This window comes from Daphnia pulicaria, chromosome 8 (assembly GCF_021234035.1).
Source record: "Daphnia pulicaria isolate SC F1-1A chromosome 8, SC_F0-13Bv2, whole genome shotgun sequence".
Lineage (NCBI taxonomy): Eukaryota > Metazoa > Arthropoda > Branchiopoda > Diplostraca > Daphniidae > Daphnia > Daphnia pulicaria.
Window position 1 is genome coordinate 7779792 of NC_060920.1, and position 18872 is coordinate 7798663.

Below are 18872 nucleotides of genomic sequence, written 5' to 3' on the forward strand. Positions count from 1 at the left end.
TAGTTTTGCAGGTGTTTTTCTTCTCAACTTTCATGTACGTGAAAGGTGAAACTTGTAATATAAAATAACGTAAGTTTGTTGAGACTAATTACACAATTTTTTCAATTCTCCATAACACATATTCATGTCGATTTTCTAAGGAACGAGGAACAAAGGTAAAGTTATTATGTAGACATTGACAAATGTGAGGGGATTCGTACTGTAAAGAGATGTAGGTATTGTGAAGATAATATTTAAGAATTAACGAATGTAGTACGTGCAGTTTTATTTTTAAAATATTAAGTGTCATTGTTGTTTATAGACTCGCAATTCTAACACAATGGAAACGCCATTCGACATCTTCTGTTTCGTTCTCTTCATTCTCGAGGGGTTTCTTTCGCTTGCTCACGCTCATATCGCCTTATCGTTTCGTGCACTACCATTAAAAGACATGGCACGATTGCAATACTTCTTTCTTTTCGCTACTCTGACAATTGCTACAACTTCACAAGTCGTCGTCACCCAATTTTGGATGGCAGACACTTTTGTTATGGCGCATCATTTATATTGCTACGTAACATGGAATTCGTCGAGTTACACGAAAAAGGTTTGAATCTGTTGGTAATGTTGCTTTTTTTTATCACGATTTTAATTAACCTTGTGCGTATTTACCGTCAGATTATTCACTGGAGCTCGCTCAACTGGACCGGGAGTCGCATGAAAGTATTACCGCTCTTTATAGGTAAATACTGCAGGTGTTATTTTCTATCAAGAGATAAATACTGATTAGTCTTTTGCGTGATTTCAGGCTCATTGGGTCTCGTACTTCTTCACGGCCATCACGCTTACCTGCTGGGAGAGCTGTTACACATAAACTTGATTATTCTGGGATTGGTTGGTGTTCATTGTGCAGTGATGGCAGTAATGTACAACAAACAACTCGCTTGGGCAGCTCCAAGCAACGTTCCAGAATGGATTACAAAACGAGTTGAAGATTCGAAAAGTATTTTGTCGTCAAATGTAAAAGAAGATAATACCAGTAGCTCAACGTCTAGCCGATCTAAAAAAGCCATGAAACATAATTAGTTGATCTCTAAAAAAAAATACACAGTATTAATAATAAGTAAACTTCGATTTGCTCGAGGAAAACCCCAAGCACAGGCTGTTACTGTTGTTCCTTTATGGTTGCCATAGTCACAGGACAATCGTTGCCCAACCCCTACACCACCCTCCTTTGCCCACTTTACTGGCCCTCGACTGCACTCCAAGTGCCCAGCATTTGTTACAGTCAGAGTTTGGCCGTGTCTCGCCGATGATTATTGAGTAGCCATGAATCGGCTGGCTGTGATATCGGCCTTGATCTGCTTCCTGTTTCCACCTGTGTCGGCAAAATATGTCGAAGGTCAACTCAACGATCCAGTCCAGGTTTGTCGTTCTTTATTGTTATTGTTATTGTTATTCAACAGCCAAATGATGTTTAGACTATTTAATAACATTTGTCAACAGAGGTGGACGTTCCTTGCTCGGTTTTGCTTTCTCTCGATGGAAGGCAGATTCACGTATGATGTCGAGTACGATTTAGTAAGAAAATTGATTTAACAAGGTGCATACATAAAGTCCGTTAATCCTCGTTCGTTCTCCTTTGCCCAAAGGATTACGCCGTTCAAAAACTTTTGCTGTATTATGATACACCAAGGCAGTGGCCACTGGCTTACGATCAAACCAGAGTAACTTAATCCCTTGTATCTTTATGAGCAATGGATCCTACTTAAAAGCTTCTGTATGTCTTTCTAAAGAGCTGCGAAGAACGCGAATCGCTTCTATTAATCGAAAACAATCAAATAATCAACCTTACCTCAGCATCTCGGTCGGCGGAATGCCAAGTCATCCGGCTGGATCAGGATAAGGCTAAATACCGGTGCGTCGGGAACAGGACCTTCCGTTCGTCGAGGGAGCGTTGGTGGTTCATTGCTGTTAGTAACTGTCCATCTTCAAAGGTGACTAGTTGTAATAATTCAAAATCGATCACTATAAACACAATCCATAATTCATCGTTGACAGGGGTTGTCTCTCAAGTACCGTTTCTGGATGACGAACGGGCCTAGTGATGATATTTGGTTCCAGCAATTTTCCGCCGACGAATTCTGTAAACATATTTTCAAAATAATTCTGACCGATCGATACAAGCTTCCTATATAAGAAATGTCTACTTTCAGATATTTTACATATGTTGATTGGTTTCCTGTTGGCACAAGTTACTCTGTCGATTGTGTGCATCATGTGCGGGAGTAAGTCTTGTGAATCTATAATGAACAAATTGATTACATTTATTAATACGTCTGCATAATAATGAGCAGGAGAGCTGAAGGCGAGGCAGCTTTTACATTCCACTTACAAGATGTTCATCACGAGCGTTCTTCTCCAAGCAGTCGGCCTTTTTCTGCTAACTGTCGCTTACGGAAAATATGCTAACGACGGAGTTGGATCTGTTGGTCTGAAAACGTTAGGTAACAAATACATAATAACGGCATTTCTACATGGAAATGTCAATGTCTCCTTGATCGGCTCCTTTCATAGGACGGATGTTCGAGGCCACATCGGAAATCTTTTACATTTTGATGCTGATATTGCTGGGCAAAGGTTACACAGTGACGCGGGCTAGACTTCGATCACGTTCGGTTGTCAAGGTGACTGTTTTCATGTCGCTCTACTGCGTGACTTACATCGCCCTCTTCACCTACGAAAGACAGGTAAAAGACGTGGAAGCTAGGAGCGTACTAATTACAGATTCAGGAGAGCAACCTACCTATTTATTCATCACTTTTGTGTACTGAACAACAGTACTTTGATCCGGGGAAAGTTCTCTACGTATACGAGTCCCCTGCGGGATATGGACTGCTGGTTCTGCGATTCCTGGGATGGATGACATTTGTTTATGGTTTGGCTTTTACTTTGAAACATTATCCGGAAAAGAATGGGTTTTATCTGCCATTTTTCTTCTTTTCGTCGTTATGGTAATATTTATGACCCCATGAATTTTTGGTTACTGATTTATTATTACCTTTTCTTGTTACAAGGTTCGTCTCTGGTCCTGTCATCATAATACGTAAGAAAATGCGTTAATTCAAGATAACATAACAAAAATAAAATAAAAATAATTACCGAGCTACTATATCTTTAGTTTCTAATCATCTGGTCGACAAGTGGGTGAGAGAAACATCCATGGTTGGAGTGGAACATTCATTTGCACTTCTGGGATTTCTGGCTTTCTTGGTACATTATTGATGATCTGTGTTTTGCTGTTTTCAAGTGGTGTGACTGTAACCAAGTGAATGGCTTTAGGTGTTGACTCGCCCCAACGCGGCCAACAGCAATTTCCCCTACCATGTCCGTACGTCCCAGATTGGAGTGATGGAACAACGCATTAGCGACCAGTCGGAAGACAGCTTGTCTCCTAACCATTTAGACTTGGATCGATTTCCACACCATCCTTATGAGCCAACACTGCGTTACAGCAACCCCAATGGATCTATCTACGCCATCAGTAACGGAGCCGTCCATTAATGTCTATTTACCGTGTATTCTCTCAATGCGTGCAAAATACATCGCACAGTTTCTTTGATGTCACTCGTTAGAATATCACAGTGGTTTTGATAGGCGGGATTTCTTTTAAGGGGTTCGTGCGATTCAAACTTGGTGCCTTTTACTTTTGATTTAGTGCAAAAATTTATTCGCGTTTATTCGTTGGTTATCGGAGCCAACAGTTGACGTCTCGGTCCTTTGGACGTCGAAAGGCGGGCACTTTGAACGCGCATCTGCAGAGCCTTAATAATAAAACAATCAAATTTAGTAACTAAACCTTTTTTAAAAACTATTCGATCGAGAAACAACCTCTTGTCGGCGTTGTTCAGCCAAGGCATGGCGGCGCTCAACTTCTTCCGCAGACAAATTGACTTGTTCGTCTTCCAGACGTCTCAGTCGCCTTGGCGGATGAGCTTGAATGATAGAAACACCCTCGCCGATTTCATCTGGGTTTTGTCCTGGCACTTCAAAGGCTATTGGGGCTTTCATTTCTGAGAAAATTTTAAAAAAGAAACCAATGAGCCAATTTCTTGCTAAAGCGATTTAGTGCCAGTGTTTATTTAAACGCTACCTTTAATGGGCTGCGGTGGCTGAAGTTCGTAACTCGTTAGCGACGAATGCGTAAGGCTGGCTGTCTCGCCCGATTCAGATAGTTCCTCGTCCAAGGAAGTACGGCCGTTCGGAGACGAGTCTTCCAATGCGCTGGTTTGATTCGAAGCACCGCACCCCATTTATTGGCAGAGAAACCTGGAGATCATGACGTCTAATGTCAGTTCATAGGGATGAACAACTACGGGGTCTTTAGCAAACCCACCGGTGCCCCATCTATTCTGTTTGTTTAGCGGAGGAAGAATCGGAAACGCATGCGTTTCACATAGATTGAGGTCGGTCAGATGGACCGAAACGAGACCACAACTTGTGAGGGGGAGGAGGTTTAATATACAAATATTTTATGCTCCCCCGCCGGATCAATGTCCACCAACCAGCCAGGGCCTGAGCCGATGAAAATGTGGTTGCTTTTACTTGATGCGTACGCAGTTGAAAAACGGAATTCAAAAAGTCTCGCCCGATTAATCAACTGGCGTTGTCAAAACAAACCCACGAGACCTAAGGTGATCACGCATGCCCACTCGAAATAAGAAGTGTGTACGTTTGTATCAAAATAATAATGTGCTTAATATGCACAAAAATCAATATTGTGTGTGAGGGAGGAAGTGTGGTGAATCGATTAACGCGGGAAAAAGTTGGGATAGACTTCCCATCAAGCATACAAAGAAAAAACTGAGCGAGAGCCGCATGAAACACCGTTAAGAAGGTTAGAAAAGTACATAGACAGCATTTAAGTAGAATACGGATTATGCAAGTGAGCTACTTAGAAAAAATTCTGCGAGTAAAATGAGAAACAAAAAAAAAAACAAAAAAATGTTGGTTCAAATAACACAATTTAACAAAATTATGACAATCGAATTATTTCGTTTGTTATTTAAGTTAACTAACGATAGGATTGGAATTGAAACCCGTTATAGCTCTTACGTAACATTTGCCCTGGCATTATTATCCAGACTGAAATCAAACTTTACTCCAGTTGAATTGCTCACCCTAGTTCCAAATTTGACTTTGCCATTATCAGCTTTCAGAAATCAGACTGCCCGCCAGCTGGGTCTCTTCTTGCTTCAATCATATTTCAATGATTCGCATTTCAGCATTTGATTTCACATTGGACAAAAAGATATGTGGAAAGAAATCTAATAAATAGAATTACAGTCGTTCAAAGCTGGACTGACTGCAGCCATGACGTACGCTATCTCATTCGTCGACGGATAGTTTCTGGAAACGACGATTAACGATTTTTCGGGCGCTTTTCAAACAGAGGAACTCATCCCGCTATGTTTCAACCTGTAACGATGTTGTAGTTTGAATGATACCCGCTAGAGCGGCGGCCTGATTTTTTCCCCATCATTTTCCCCTGCGGAGTATGGCCGGGTTTGTTACGGCGATTTTCCCTCCCTCTAACCAATTGTGAGCGACCTTGGAGGAGTGAAGACGCTCGACGAGCGATTCAACAACAAGTGTGCGTGCAACTGTCAGATTGCAACAGTTTTTGCTGGTAAAAAATCAAAAGATTCAGAGCCATGATTAAACTCCGGATTGGAATAGTAGGATTTGGACACCTGGGTAAGAAACTAGTGACAAGTTTTTGTTATTTATGTTAGAGCTACAGAAGTAGTAACTATGTAGTAGTGATCGCCGGTTCATCTGCAATATAGGTCAGTATCTCTACTCTCTGCTGGAGTCGCATCCGCAGTTCGAAATTGCTTTTGTGTGGAATCGATCCAAGAATGTTTTGATTGACCGTCACGTGGCGCCATCTCTCATCTTGGACAAATTGGAAAACATTTTCGAATTAGAAGTCGATTTGATTGTCGAAGTGGCTCACCCGTCCATAACCAAGAAGGTAAATAAAACCAGTAACATTCCAGACGTTATCCACTACCATATCCTTAATGATACGACGAATGATATTAATAGTATGGCCAACTTTTCCTGGAACACGGAGCATATTTCATCGGAAGCCCGACCGGTATTTTCATTTTTTGTCGAACTCAATCAAAACTTGTACAAGCTAATCATTTTCTAAAAAGATCAATACGTATTGTAAATTTAAACAGCCTTGGCGGACCAGGAAACGTACGATTTACTGCAAAAGGTAAAAAGAACTAAACAAAAATAGGAGCTCTTTCCGTGCCTTGAATAGTAGTGCTTCTAAAAAGTAACCTACAGACAGTACGTTGACGTCGCAAACTTTTGGTTAAATAGGCCACTAACACACAAAACCGGGCTGTCTACGTGCCCAGCGGCGCCCTCTGGGGTGGGGAGGACATAAGAAGAATGGCACTTCAAGGAAGTCTGAAGGTAAAAAATATACCCACAAAATACTGTTTGCATTCTAAACAAGTTGCCCCAGAAAAAGGAAATTTGCGTACCCAAATTTAGCATCTTCTCTTCCCATTGTATAAAATGCGTGACTCCTAAATTAGACACAATTTTACGAAGCTACTACAAGGTCAATACGAACGTCAACAACTATCTGTTGGCATTTTTCACGTACATCCACTAAAGACACCTGAACCGAGTCATCGGTTACGTCGCAAAAAGAAATTAAAAATTAGTGGGTCGGAAAGAATTGAGTCATCAAATTTTGGTTTCGTTTGATTAATCAATTGGGACTCGGTATCTGTCAGGGTCTGACGATCACAATGGCGAAACACCCGTCATCGTTCAAGTTGACTGATTCTGAAGGTGACATAACGGCTATTACAGAACCTAAAGTCGTGTACGAAGGCTCCGTCCGTCAATTATGCCCGCTGGCGCCCAACAACGTGAGTTTCATTTTCTTTGCGTCTATACCTAATATTGACTTGATGACGCGATAAATGTTTGTTTTTAACTTGGTTAAATAGGTAAATACCATGGCGGCGGCAGCTGTGGCTGCGAGTAATCTAGGTAAAAGTGCGACTCGTGATTGAAGTTAATGGTGCGGCGATTTTCAATAAATGTTTCGAAATTCCTTTTCAGGTTTCGACATGGTCTACGGAAGGATTATAGCCGATCCAAGGTAAGCAACCAAGACAAAAAACAAAAAGGGAAACCAGTACTAAAATAGGATTTTCTTACCTTGGAATGTGGGAATCTTCTCTGGCAGCTTATTGGACTGGCACGTCATTGAAGTGGAGGTCACCGGACCGTCCCAAAGTGACGGGAGGACTTTCACCACCAAGACGATTCGCAAGAACCCAGCCGATCCCGGCGCTGTCACCGGTACGGCCACGTTTGGATCCTTCTTCTCGTCCCTTCTGAACGCGGCACGTCGTCATGGCTACCATCCAGAAACAGGATTCATCCTCTGTTGAAGGGCGTAAAGAAAAACTCCATGCTAAACACATACCTGCTACATTGCAAATCCACACAACATTCCAGCGCTTTTGTCTGCTATCTTAATTTCGAAAAACTTACGCTGTAAGATACACCACTGAGCGTTCGTGGGTGATGGATTAAGGTGGATGTTCGATATTATTTTCTTGAAAATTTTTTCTTTCTTGTATGGTTGTTTTTCTCTACACATAAAAATTGTTACAACGATCGATTCTTGGCGTATTGTGTGGCCAGGGACAGCGCCTGATGTCGGACGGATTCTTCGCTATCGTTGACTAATTTACGGCTCCTGATATTGTAGTTGAATCGCGGATCTTGACCTTTAGGAGAACTCCCTTTGCCACCGATAGCTCGGATGACGTAGCCGCTCCACTTCTCAGCATCAAAGTCTCCGGTGACCATTTCCTATCGGCGAGTCAATACTAAATTTAGATAAAACTTATCAGTGTGAAGTCTGGCAAAAACAATACCTGAGGGAACGTGCAGCGGCCAATTAAACATCCATCGTCTGAAGCCAAGACTAGAATCGGTTTGTGAGGACAGTGCCGCGTTGCTTTGATCAAAGAAAGTTTCGCCCGGCCGATATCCAACATTTCATGCGGTATTGACAGGTAGACGATAACAAACGATGCGGGACCCGCATGGCTGACAGCCGATTCGACTTGGTGCTGCATCAGCCGCGCTAACGTCTCTTGGGCAGCTTGTCGAACGTACGATTCCAATTTTTCTAATCGGACAGAAAGTTCTTTGTTGACTATCAGTGGCACATCGTCGCTGCTAATTGTTTCTCGCAACTGTTTCAAGGTCTTGTCCAATTCCTGCGTCAATAAATAAATTGCGAGCGATTAAAAGATATCTGAAACTGAAGGACGAAAATGAATCGGTTACCTTCAATTGGGTGAATTCGACAGCGTTGAATTTATTGACCATCTCCTCAAGGATATTCAACTCACGTTTCAGATCATCGGCTCGACACAGTGACTGTTTAGCTGTGGCGCGGGTAACGGCTCTAACGGACCGGCTTCCAATTCCGGCCGACTTGACGCTCAGGATTGCGAATTCCTCCAAATCGGCGGTATTGCGGACATGAGTTCCGCAACAAGGTTCAAGACTAATGGCCTCGTCCTTCCTGCTTTCCTGGGCGACTCGAATGACGGAGACCATATCCGGGTAGCTCTCGCCGGGCACCAGCGTGATCCCGTCGAGAGAGACGGCCTGGTGGAGAGGCAACATCAATCGGTCAACGGCTAGACGCTGGGATATCCAATTTCGGACCGACGATTCGGCTTGCGAGATCATTTCTAGCGTAAATTCCGATTGAAAGAGACCAAAGTCGAAACGGAAATGCTCTGGTGTCACGTAACTGGATTTTTGACAAGTAACTTTGAGGATATCCTTGATTGCGGCTTGCAGTAGGTGAGTCGCAGTGTGATTGGCCATTGTGTTGAGTCTATTGTCCTCGTCTAACATCATTTGAACCGTCTGATTGACTCGAAGGTTGCCTTCGTTGACCTTTATCAGATGGTAAATGTGATCGCCGACACGTCGAATCTCCTCCACTTGACCCGCACCGGTCGGCCAGAGCAATCGACCAGTGTCGCTCACCTGTCCGCCTGCTTCGTAATAAAAACAACTCTTGTCTGCAATCACGGCTACTCGATCACCAGTGGCAGCTTCTTCTATCGTACGCCCGTCCTGGCTAACGAGGGCCGTCACGGTCGCGTCGAATGGTTTGAAAGTGTAGTGACCCTCTGCATTGCGAGAGCAGACGTCTTGGCATTGCCAAGCAGTTGGCGCAACTTTAAGAGACGTGGCGCACTGGAACTGAGAGCTGACAGCAGCGGATGATTGAATTTTGGTAGACATTCGTTCATCGGCCATCAATTGATGAAATTGTGGCCAATCGACGTTCCATCCTTTCAGCTGGACTAATAATTGCAGGGAATCTTCCTGCAGGCCATGAGTACTATAAAGCTTGAAGGCCAGGGAGCCGGATATCTTGTCGCTGCCGGAAGAACGTCTCCAGTCTTCTAATTGTCTGAGTCCGGCAATAAGTCCGGGTTGCTGGTCGGTTGGAAGAGCTGATAGCTCTGGGAACTGGTTGACTATGGCGGACCACTCTCGGCCGGACTTGGCCAGATGGTCGCGAAAGATGTCCTCTTCGAACCGCAGAAGCATGTGGACGTTGCTCAAATTCCGACTTAGTTCCGGGTACACTCCACCCATCATGTCTGCAACTCGCTGGCTCAGTTCCAGCAACAGTGACGCATCTTGGTTGAACCACTTCCGGCTCGTTACCATAGCTTGTCGCATCACCCGCCGCAGGCGATGACTGTAGAATAACACAACAAAACCGCATTCAATGACATTACTGAAGCGAATCATGGTTAAAAATCAAATAATGAGTTTCACTTGTTATCTGGGAATGCGCCATCTGCCAATGCCACCGTGATCATCCGACTATGATCAGCGAGTAATCGATACGCCCAGTCACGTTGACCCTGAGAAGACTGCATATCGTAGGAACCCTGATACGGAACTCCACCTGAAATCTGATAAAAAAATTTCCAAACAAGAAAAAAAAAACGGGGAATAAAATATCACCTATTCTTTAAACTCGAAACAATTGAAAAATGACTCTACCTGATGAACAGCGTCGATTAGGGGAAGAAAAAGATCGGTATCGTAATTGGAGTTTTTATTCTGCAGGAAAGCCACCAACCGCTCCAGACCCATACCGGTATCAATGTGATGAGCCGGCAATTTTTCCAAGACTTGATTAGATATCCTGTCACGAGAAAATAATTGATGTGTTGGCACAACATATTACTTTCACAATGTCATGTTTTACCTGTTGTACTGCATGAAGACTAGATTCCAAATTTCTACAACTTCTTCGGTTCCTTGATTCACCAACGTTCTGGCTAGACTTGTTTCCAAATTGGCTTTGTTGACGTGAATTTCACTGCAGGGCCCGCACGGACCCACTAAACCCATCTCCCAAAAGTTGTCTTTCATACCGAATGGCAGAATGTGATCAGCAGCTACACTGTGACAAAACAAGGTTTTTATGAGTTGATCAATAAAATAAAAGGAGGACACCTGCTTTCAAAATTACCCAAGTGAAAGCCAAATTTCTCTGCATTCCTCATCTGATGGTAGACCAAGCGATTGATTGCCCCCAAAGTATGTGATGAACAGTTTTTGAGGTGGAATTCGGTACACTTGAGTAAGTAACTGCCAGGCCATGCTACAGGCTTCTTTTTTGAAGTAGTCGTTGAATGACCATGACCCAAGCATTTCGAAAAATGTGTGGTGATAGCCATCTCTTCCAACATCGTCCAAATCATTGTGTTTTCCACCTACTCTAATACTAGACATGAATGTATGGTTAACTGGAGTAATGTACAAGATCAAGTAGCAAAATGTTTACCATTTTTGGTTGTTAACAGCTCTTTGGTGCTGAGGCGCAGCCTGACCGAGGAAGATGGGTTTGAATTGATTCATTCCTGCATTGACAAAAGCTAAAGAAGGATCTCCATACGGAACCACAGAACTAGAAGGCACTCGAGAGTGCAAATGTTCTTTGGCAAAGAAATCCAAAAATGTTTCTCGAATCTCTCTCGAAGACGAGCCGGAATGATACAAGCACGTGCACTTCTTTAACCTTTTCATTCGATGTAATTTCGTCAACAAGGCTAACCGGTTAAACATTTTAAACAAACTCTTTAAACCCAAAACTTAAAAAAAAATTACAAATATATAGCAAATAATTAACAATTTTAATCACTGACAAAAAAAGTGACGAAAACCTTTAGCGCCAATTTCGTGCAATGCAAATTAGTAGCAGACGAAAAAAAAACTAGTAATAGCTATGGCCACCAGAGGTGCCACTGTCTCGGGTATATAAACTAGACTCCATCATTAGGGATGGCGTTCAGTCAGTGTATCGAAGTGGAATTGGTCGGAACTGTCCGGTGTGCTAGACACCATCGCGCTCTCTCTCTTTTTCCTTCTAAACGGTGCGTGTGTGTTGTTTGTGGTTGAGTGTAATTGACGTGATTCGATCACTTTGCAGTTGTGTTGAAAAGGGAAACCAGTGAAAGCAAGAGGAGAAGATCGTGTTTATTAGAGGAGATTGAGGCCAGTTTCAGAGAACGCTGGCGAATTTGAGCCGTGGTCGTGCGCTTTTCACTTGTTAGCGAATCGGCACGATCCACATCGATACCCGTTCGAATCTCATCTGCACACACACACACATTCTTTTTGGCTACAGCGCGAAGTTCTTTCGTGTGTGTAGTACCAAAGTTCGGGGGAGACAAATGAGATGCCTCCCTTGTTGCGTGAGCAGTTGCAGAATTCCTACGGCGAGATGCCATCAGCCAACAACAGCACTGGCAGCAGCAACAGCAACAACAACAGCGGTCGGATCAAATGCGTACTGGTTGGCGATGGAGCTGTGGGCAAAACTAGCTTGATTGTCAGTTACACAACTAACGGCTATCCGACAGAATATATACCGACTGCTTTCGACAACTACAACGGTGAGCCATCATCAGCAACAACAACAACAACCTCTGTCTAGCTTTATGTCCCAAGGCCATATCGTGTGTAATTTTCCTTACCCAAGGCTTGTTTCTTTCCAAACTTGAAAGTGCCAGTAACAATCAACAACAATGAACATTGTTTCAAATTTCTTGAAACAGTGCTCTGAATTTATTCGATTTTTTACCGGGCCTTGATTGAGTCGATTTGCATCGTGCAAGGTGGCAGTGGACCGCCTATAATAGACACGGAACTCGATTATATATCCCCTTTGGAAATAATAATTAACCTTACCTAACTAACAAAGGGGAAAGAAAAAAAAAACAATCTCGAGAGAAAGATCAACTTCCTAGTAACTTTTGGAAATCATTAAATCGAACCGACAGGGCAAAAAGATAAAAATCTGACATTAATTCCTTCCTAAACTGGTTTTTTTCTCTTATTTATTTTATTTTCCAGTGGTAGTCAATGTGGATAACCAGCCGATACTGCTACAACTCTGCGATACTGCCGGCCAGGTAAAAAAAAATGATGACATTAATACTACTTTTTCCTCCCTGTAACTAAATTATCAGACTCGTTTTTCTTTCTTTCGTGATTAATTTCGTTATAAGAATTCTTGTTCGTGGATTCGCATTGAAATTTTTCACGAATACGCGTGTGCGTGTTTTTACCTTGGGAGACCCTACTAGACTGACTATTACTTGTGCTCAAGGCATTTAATTGAGGTGACCTTAATGCGGATGCTGTGCTACTATTTGCCTCTCTCGCTCCTGCCGACTTTTGATTACGCGTTAGTAGGGGGTGGTAGTGGCGGACGTTGGCCGCGGAGGAAGTTGCGTTCGGGCGCCCCTGTAGTGAGCGCACGGCTCCTTTGTTGTGTGTGTGCGTGAAAAAGGGCTGGCGCAGCTGCTGCTGCTGCTGGTCTACCCGAGAGTCTATAGTTTTTAACTGGGCGGTCGGGAGAGTAGAGAAACACACGGCGTATGTCTAATAACCTTGTCCAAAATTTGCCCTTGGAAGGAAGGACCCTTTTGTCAATGATGTTGATAGTATGGGGCCCTGCGGAGCTAATGGAAATATATATACAGGAAGAAAAACAAGAAGAAAAAGAACCTTTTTCTTATAGATATATATTTTTTAGAAAAAGATGAGAGAAAGGTTTCGAAGCGGCTTGATAAGAAGAAGAAGAAGAAAAAAAGCCCTGGAGAAAGAAGAGGCGGGCAACAAAAGGTGAGCGGGGCCAGAGGGGGGCAGGTGGTGAATCGCTGGAAGGTGGAAGGATGGATGCGCTCAACCAAGAGAGAGAGAAAAAAGAGATAGTAGTAACCCCCTGGTTTTTTTTTTTTCTTTTAGAAAATAACCCGAGAGCGTTCAAAAGTCCATCAAAAAAATGAAACAACTGGGAACCTCCCCTCATCCTTTGTGCGCATAGCGCGTTGACCTTAACTGAAAACCATTTTTAAAAAAATAAAAATCCTCTCTCTCTCACTTTTCACTCGTGTCGAAATTTCGATTTTCCTTCTCGTGTTCCAATTCATCGCGCAGAGGTGTGAGTCACGTCGGTGACGTCACGTCAAATCCACGTGTGTAGATTTCATGTTAATGTGCCGCCGACTTCCAAATAAAGAACCGAGAAAGAGAGAGGATAATGTTGTACACAAAGTCCCTGTGCGAAGATCCCATGGTTACCAACAACACAACAACATATGCGGTTACCAAACAATCGCTTTCCGTTTTCTTTTCCAAAAGGTGGATGGGGGGATGAAATAATATAATAATCATCGGAATATAACCACTGAGCGACCTCTTTCCCACGCTTAAAAAATCCAGTAAGAGTATATCGTTGTCGCTTCGAGGACGTTTTTCTAATCTTTTCGGTGCCAGAAAAGAAAAGAAAAAAAAACCAACTGGAAACTCCCAAAATGTATCGACGACCTTCCTAGCTGTCTCCCATTGAGGGACTTTTTGACCCCGGCCGACCCACTTTTTCATGTTTTCCATATCTTCTTTCGTTTTTTACCAAAGAGAGAGAGAAAGGTTAAAAGGAAACGAAAAAAAGGCAGGTGTTGGCACACACAGGTCTGTGCCTATCTATGGAATCACGCCACTCCTTGGCGATTTTTTTAAATTTTTGCCAAAGTTGCGTAACCCGAGAGAGAAAACGACGGTTATTTAAAAAAAAATATAAAAACGGCCTTAACTTTTCCTGTTGTAATCTTTTAAAATCCGATAAATGTCCAATGATTCAAAGTTTATTCGTGACTGCTGTGTGTGTCCAACCGTCGCCCTGATAACGGCCCCCGATTGGCAATTCAGCACAGCCCCCGACGATAGATACAAACAACACGGGGGGATTGACGTCACGCTCAATGGTGGCTCTCAGCTTGAGCTCTCAGCCACTCTCTCTCTCTCCCTTTTTTTTATTTTTTCAAGAAAAATATAGACAAGTTCGTTATGCTTCACGCTCGCCTTTAACTTTGATTAGCCCCATTTTTATGAGAGAGAGATATATTTTTAGAAAATACGACAATTGCTTTTTATTTTATGGCCGAACAAAAATGAACAAACTCGAGCAACTTATAACAAAACAAAAAGAAATATGAAAATGTTTCAACTTTTTTTTTTGGGAAATATCTGCGTCACGGTCACCGAATTTCCGTGTATTACATTTTCGGAGTGGCATGGCCCCCGATGGAAAAATGAGGAAAACTACATAAAAAGAAAAGTCCCCATCTTGTTAATTCCGAGTCGAGATAAAGGGGACTAAAGTGCCTTTTATGACCCCATCCATGCGGAAACACACGGGGGGCAGCACACACACACACAAGTATGTCGCCGGATGGAAGAAAAAGTCCAGGACAACCAAAGAAAGAAGAAGAACAGAGACACCCAACAACGATGAAAGGACGTCTGGACTAGAAAGATAATCAAGACAAACAACAACAATAAGATCTCTCTCCCCTCTAATCCTCTGGTGGAAAAGCTACTACTCTCTCTCTCTCTTGTTTTCTCTTAATCAAGTCGCACAGATGAATGAGATTGACACTGTAAGTTGCGGCGTTAGAACCCAGTCGTGCGACACAACACACCGTTTCCAGATGTTGTTGCAGCTTTTTCCCTCGTGAGTTCGTGATTAGCCTTTCGATGATTTTTTTGTTTTTAAAGAGAGAGAGAGAGGTTCCGTTGTTGTTTGCCACAATTTTTTGGTCGAAAATAAAAAGATGGTGGACATTCCAGTCGTTCAACCAACTGAGGAGAAACCCCAGTGGAGTGAAGTGGGGGCCGATGAGTAACCAAAGTCGTAATAACAGGACGACTCTGAAGACGACGACGACGAGCGTGTGTTTCTTTTTCACGACCACACACGTTGAAAAACTTTTTCTTTTTTAAAAAGGGGAAGGCTAGTTATCTATAATAGTAACAACATTTATCTATTTTTTTCCAGAAAAAAAGAACCTTCAGCTGTCTTATTATATTTGTTAGCGCTCTCATTTCATATTCCTCCCCCCTCTGGTTTTTCTCTTTTTTTTTCTCCCGTGTGTGTTGAAAACGAAAAATCTATTTGGACAAGGACACCAGCCTTTTCTTTCCCTCTTCGGGAATGTTACACATCAATTTTATTCGTGTGTTTTATTTTAAATTCCTAACCCCCGGGGGTATTTTGACACAACATTGGGAATCGCTCACGAAGAGAGCGCGCTTAAATGTACTTATAAAAAGAGCCTACGACAGTCGTAACTGGGCCAGTTGACGTAAAAGTCTAATCCAATTGGTGTCGACAATATTTGTCGTCACCCTTTTTTTTTATTTTATTTTTTTTTTTCGTGAGGAAATCGAAAATGTCGCAAACGTCTCACGGCCACTCTTTTAATCTTATTTTATTGCGCCATTTTCTCACATTTCTTTTTTGTGAATAGATCAATTCATTTTTTCGTGGGGGGTTGTAAAAATTTGAAATTCAAAATCAACGACACCTGTCGCTCTTTAAAGCCGACTGGGTTAACTTTTTCGTGCCATTTCCGTTTAGTAGTTAACTCTCTCCTCAAAATAAAAAAGGGAACATGAAGGGGCTTTCATTATGGCTGTCGCCTTAGGGCTCTTTATAGCAATGAGCCGAGATTTGTGTGTGTGTTTTGACCTTAATCCACGACGCAATAATATTCATGTCGAGATTCATTCGCTCTCCCCCCGACGTCCGGTCTCTATTTTAGATGCAATCTCACCTATCTCTTTCATTATATTACCATCTTCTCTTTTTTTGGGCCCGATGTTGTCTAGCGATTTTTATATAATGCAATTGTTGTTGAATTATATCTCTATTAGACGCGAACGCGTTAAAACCACACAGTGACGTGACGAGATAAAATGTTATAAAGATACAACAACCGTCTGTTATAAAAACGGAGGGTTGATGTGAGAGACACACACAGGGATGAGAATAATATTGAAGTTGACGCTGTCGCGTTAGTCATAGAATAAATAGCGGTGAAAATCTCTCTAGTGGATAGATAACAACAATAACGGGATCGTGTCCTTAATATTTTTCTTTTCTTTCTCTTCTGCCCAGGATGATTTCGATAACCTACGGACGCTTTGCTACGACAGCACGGATGTCTACGTGGTCTGCTTTAGCGTCGTCTCGCCCGCTTCTTTCGCCAACGTCGCCTCCAGGTAAAAATCAAAATGGACGAGAAAGAGAAAGACGTCATTCCACCTGATGGTTGGAGAATCACGTTTCAACCAAAAAAACTTGTTTTTTTTAATTTAATTTTATTTTTCTAATTCTTTTTTTTTTTTGTTTCAATCTTGGATTCGGTCCAGGTGGTTGCCGGAAATCCGTCGTCATTCGCCCGACACGCCGGTCATCCTCGTCGGGACTCAGGCCGACCTAAGATCCGATGTCAAAGTGAGTCTTTCTCTCATTTCCTGTTGATTTTAAAATCATTTCGTGTCAATCCCCAACTTTCCCCCCAACTGGAATAAATAAATAAAATGTTTTTATGCTCTCTCTCTCTCTCTCTCAACCAGGTGCTGATTGAACTGGCTCGCTACGGTGAAAAACCGGTCGGCGAGCTGGAGGCCATCCGGCTGGCCGACCGACTCGGGGCCCGGACTTATGTCGAATCTTCGGCTCTGACTCAACGCAACTTGAAGGAAGTTTTCGACGAGGCCATCGTGGCGGCGCTGTCGAGCAACGACGACCTGCGACGCTTGACGGCGGCTTCCTCTTCCGGCCGATCTCGGACGGGCAACCGGCTCCTCAATTCCCTGCGTGACAATTGGCGGCTGTCTCAATCGAGCGGGTCGACGGAGCGCGGCGGTCTGCTGTTGCGCTGCTCGCTGAGACGCAGCAAAATGGCCGACAACAACATCAGCTCGTCGTCCAATTCTTCGTCGTCCACTTCCAATACGACGACGACGACTAAACAGCAACCCAACGGCAAGAAGAAGAACCCCAACAAGAGACCGTCGCTATGGAAACGACTTTTCTGCTGTCACTGCTGTTGCGCAACGGCGTGAAGATTCAAACTCCGGCCGATGATGAGTTAAGTGATTCCACAAACACAACACGCGCCCCTATACCCTCCCCCATCGTTTGTTGGTTATTTTTTTTTTTTTCAAATTTAATTTGAATTTTGTTGAAATTTTGTTGATTTCGACTGGACTGTGATTTTACCCCCCGTTTACCATCGGCCATTATTCAACACACAAACTCTTAACGGCTTCGCTGCTTGAATGAACATTCGGTTAATACTCAAAAAAAGAAAGAAAAAGAGAAAGAAGTTGGACAGGAGCGATCCATTGAGAGTAAAAAATGATGACGTTAATCGATTGGTTCCAACACACAATGTCCTCCATTTAATATATATTTGATTATCGGGCGATTTTTTCTCTTTTTTCACACTGTGCTACAAGGGGGGGGGGGGGAGATAGGAATAGAAAAAAAAGGCTCCCTATGTGTGTGTGTGTGTACATTGTGTGTGAGATTTGTTTGTTGTGAGCGCGTTTTTTGGTTGTCCACAAATATTGCAGGCCGGACCCGTGAGAAAGACCGAACCATAAGAAGAAAGAAAGAAAGAACGAAAGAGAGTGTGTGTGTGTGTGTATATAGATTGGGTGGAGGGGAGGGATTTGCCTACCCTTATGGGATTTATAGCGTGAGAGAGAAAAACATAACGTCGCTTCTCTGCGGGAGAGGACACCCGAAAAGGGGAGTAAGTAAACAGGCGCCATACTTTTTTTTTTTGAAAAGAAAAAAATTGTTCATTTTACTTTTTGGCTTTTTTTTGTGTTATTTGAGTATATATATGTCTATATACACACACCCTACTACTACTACTACTACTACCCACAATTGTATTAAATATTGTGCATATTCCGCGATTGATTTTGGCGCGATGATTTGAAAACACAGTCGGCTGTCTATTAAATAAAAAGTTTGTACATTTTTCTCTGTTTGGCCGCCATTGTTGTCAACGTGGTTCGTCGTGTGTTTAGTGTTTCATTTGTGACCGTTGAACTTCTTGATTGTGTGTACAGTCCTTTTCCTCTCCCTTTTAGACAATTGTGTCTACTATAGAATTTCCAAGTGATACACGCATCCGCTGTTATTTCTTTTCTCCTGTTTTCCCTTATAGCTCACACTTTTAAAAATGTTCACACTCTGACCCCTCTTCTTCTTCTCTCTTATATCCACCCCCCGTTATCTTTAGCCAGACAGTTTCTTTTTTTTTTTGAAAAATTTACGTGTTGAAAAGTGACGTACTTAATCCGCACACACACACACACATCCAACTAAAAACAAACGAATTGTGTTGATTGGTTTGCCC

General features: G+C 42.7%; 6 protein-coding genes and 1 long non-coding RNA gene across 9 annotated transcripts; 4 read left to right on the forward strand and 3 right to left on the reverse strand.

Annotated features, from left to right (window-relative positions):
• Positions 1-75: 75 nt before the first annotated feature.
• LOC124352537 lies at positions 76-1102 on the forward strand. The gene is made up of 4 exons (XM_046802058.1): positions 76-155; positions 302-586; positions 658-721; positions 788-1102. Exons 2-4 carry the CDS (start codon positions 320-322, stop codon positions 1063-1065), a joined length of 609 nt encoding a protein of 202 aa, XP_046658014.1. The 5' UTR covers positions 76-155; positions 302-319; the 3' UTR covers positions 1066-1102.
• Positions 1103-1293: 191 nt separating this feature from the next.
• LOC124352531 (transmembrane protein 145-like) lies at positions 1294-3601 on the forward strand. The gene is made up of 12 exons (XM_046802053.1): positions 1294-1404; positions 1486-1560; positions 1632-1706; positions 1776-1976; positions 2041-2125; positions 2196-2267; positions 2337-2486; positions 2557-2729; positions 2821-2993; positions 3057-3085; positions 3161-3252; positions 3322-3601. The coding sequence occupies exons 1-12, from the start codon at positions 1309-1311 to the stop codon at positions 3541-3543; spliced, it is 1443 nt and encodes a 480-aa protein (XP_046658009.1). The 5' UTR covers positions 1294-1308; the 3' UTR covers positions 3544-3601.
• On the reverse strand, positions 2633-3246 carry LOC124352539. Its single transcript, XR_006921477.1, has 4 exons — positions 3142-3246; positions 3041-3070; positions 2786-2892; positions 2633-2716 (listed from the first exon to the last, which is right to left on the reverse strand). It is a non-coding gene; the product is annotated as an uncharacterized LOC124352539 (long non-coding RNA).
• On the reverse strand, positions 3540-7359 carry LOC124352538. Of its 2 annotated transcripts, XM_046802059.1 has the most exons (4): positions 7237-7359; positions 4133-4308; positions 3871-4052; positions 3540-3803 (listed from the first exon to the last, which is right to left on the reverse strand). In XM_046802059.1, the coding sequence occupies exons 2-4, from the start codon at positions 4290-4292 to the stop codon at positions 3717-3719; spliced, it is 429 nt and encodes a 142-aa protein (XP_046658015.1). In that variant the 5' UTR covers positions 4293-4308; positions 7237-7359; the 3' UTR covers positions 3540-3716. The 2 variants fall into 2 exon arrangements, with proteins under 2 accessions (XP_046658015.1, XP_046658016.1); XM_046802060.1 differs by lacking the exon at positions 7237-7359 and having other exon boundaries at positions 4133-5261.
• Positions 5524-7701, forward strand: LOC124352536 (putative L-aspartate dehydrogenase). Its single transcript, XM_046802057.1, has 9 exons — positions 5524-5736; positions 5829-6016; positions 6091-6142; positions 6231-6268; positions 6379-6474; positions 6804-6941; positions 7023-7065; positions 7138-7177; positions 7265-7701. The coding sequence occupies exons 1-9, from the start codon at positions 5694-5696 to the stop codon at positions 7470-7472; spliced, it is 846 nt and encodes a 281-aa protein (XP_046658013.1). The 5' UTR covers positions 5524-5693; the 3' UTR covers positions 7473-7701.
• LOC124352530 (alanine--tRNA ligase, mitochondrial-like) lies at positions 7693-11336 on the reverse strand. Of its 2 annotated transcripts, none has more exons than XM_046802051.1 (8): positions 10928-11336; positions 10613-10867; positions 10346-10543; positions 10138-10282; positions 9907-10046; positions 8383-9826; positions 7965-8312; positions 7693-7899 (listed from the first exon to the last, which is right to left on the reverse strand). In XM_046802051.1, exons 1-8 carry the CDS (start codon positions 11206-11208, stop codon positions 7693-7695), a joined length of 3018 nt encoding a protein of 1005 aa, XP_046658007.1. In that variant the 5' UTR covers positions 11209-11336. The 2 variants fall into 2 exon arrangements, with proteins under 2 accessions (XP_046658007.1, XP_046658008.1); XM_046802052.1 differs by having other exon boundaries at positions 10346-10538; positions 10928-11062.
• Positions 11337-11428: 92 nt separating this feature from the next.
• Positions 11429-18773, forward strand: LOC124352533 (cell division control protein 42 homolog). Its single transcript, XM_046802055.1, has 5 exons — positions 11429-12038; positions 12499-12557; positions 16610-16713; positions 16864-16948; positions 17071-18773. The coding sequence occupies exons 1-5, from the start codon at positions 11822-11824 to the stop codon at positions 17560-17562; spliced, it is 957 nt and encodes a 318-aa protein (XP_046658011.1). The 5' UTR covers positions 11429-11821; the 3' UTR covers positions 17563-18773.
• Positions 18774-18872: the final 99 nt, after the last annotated feature.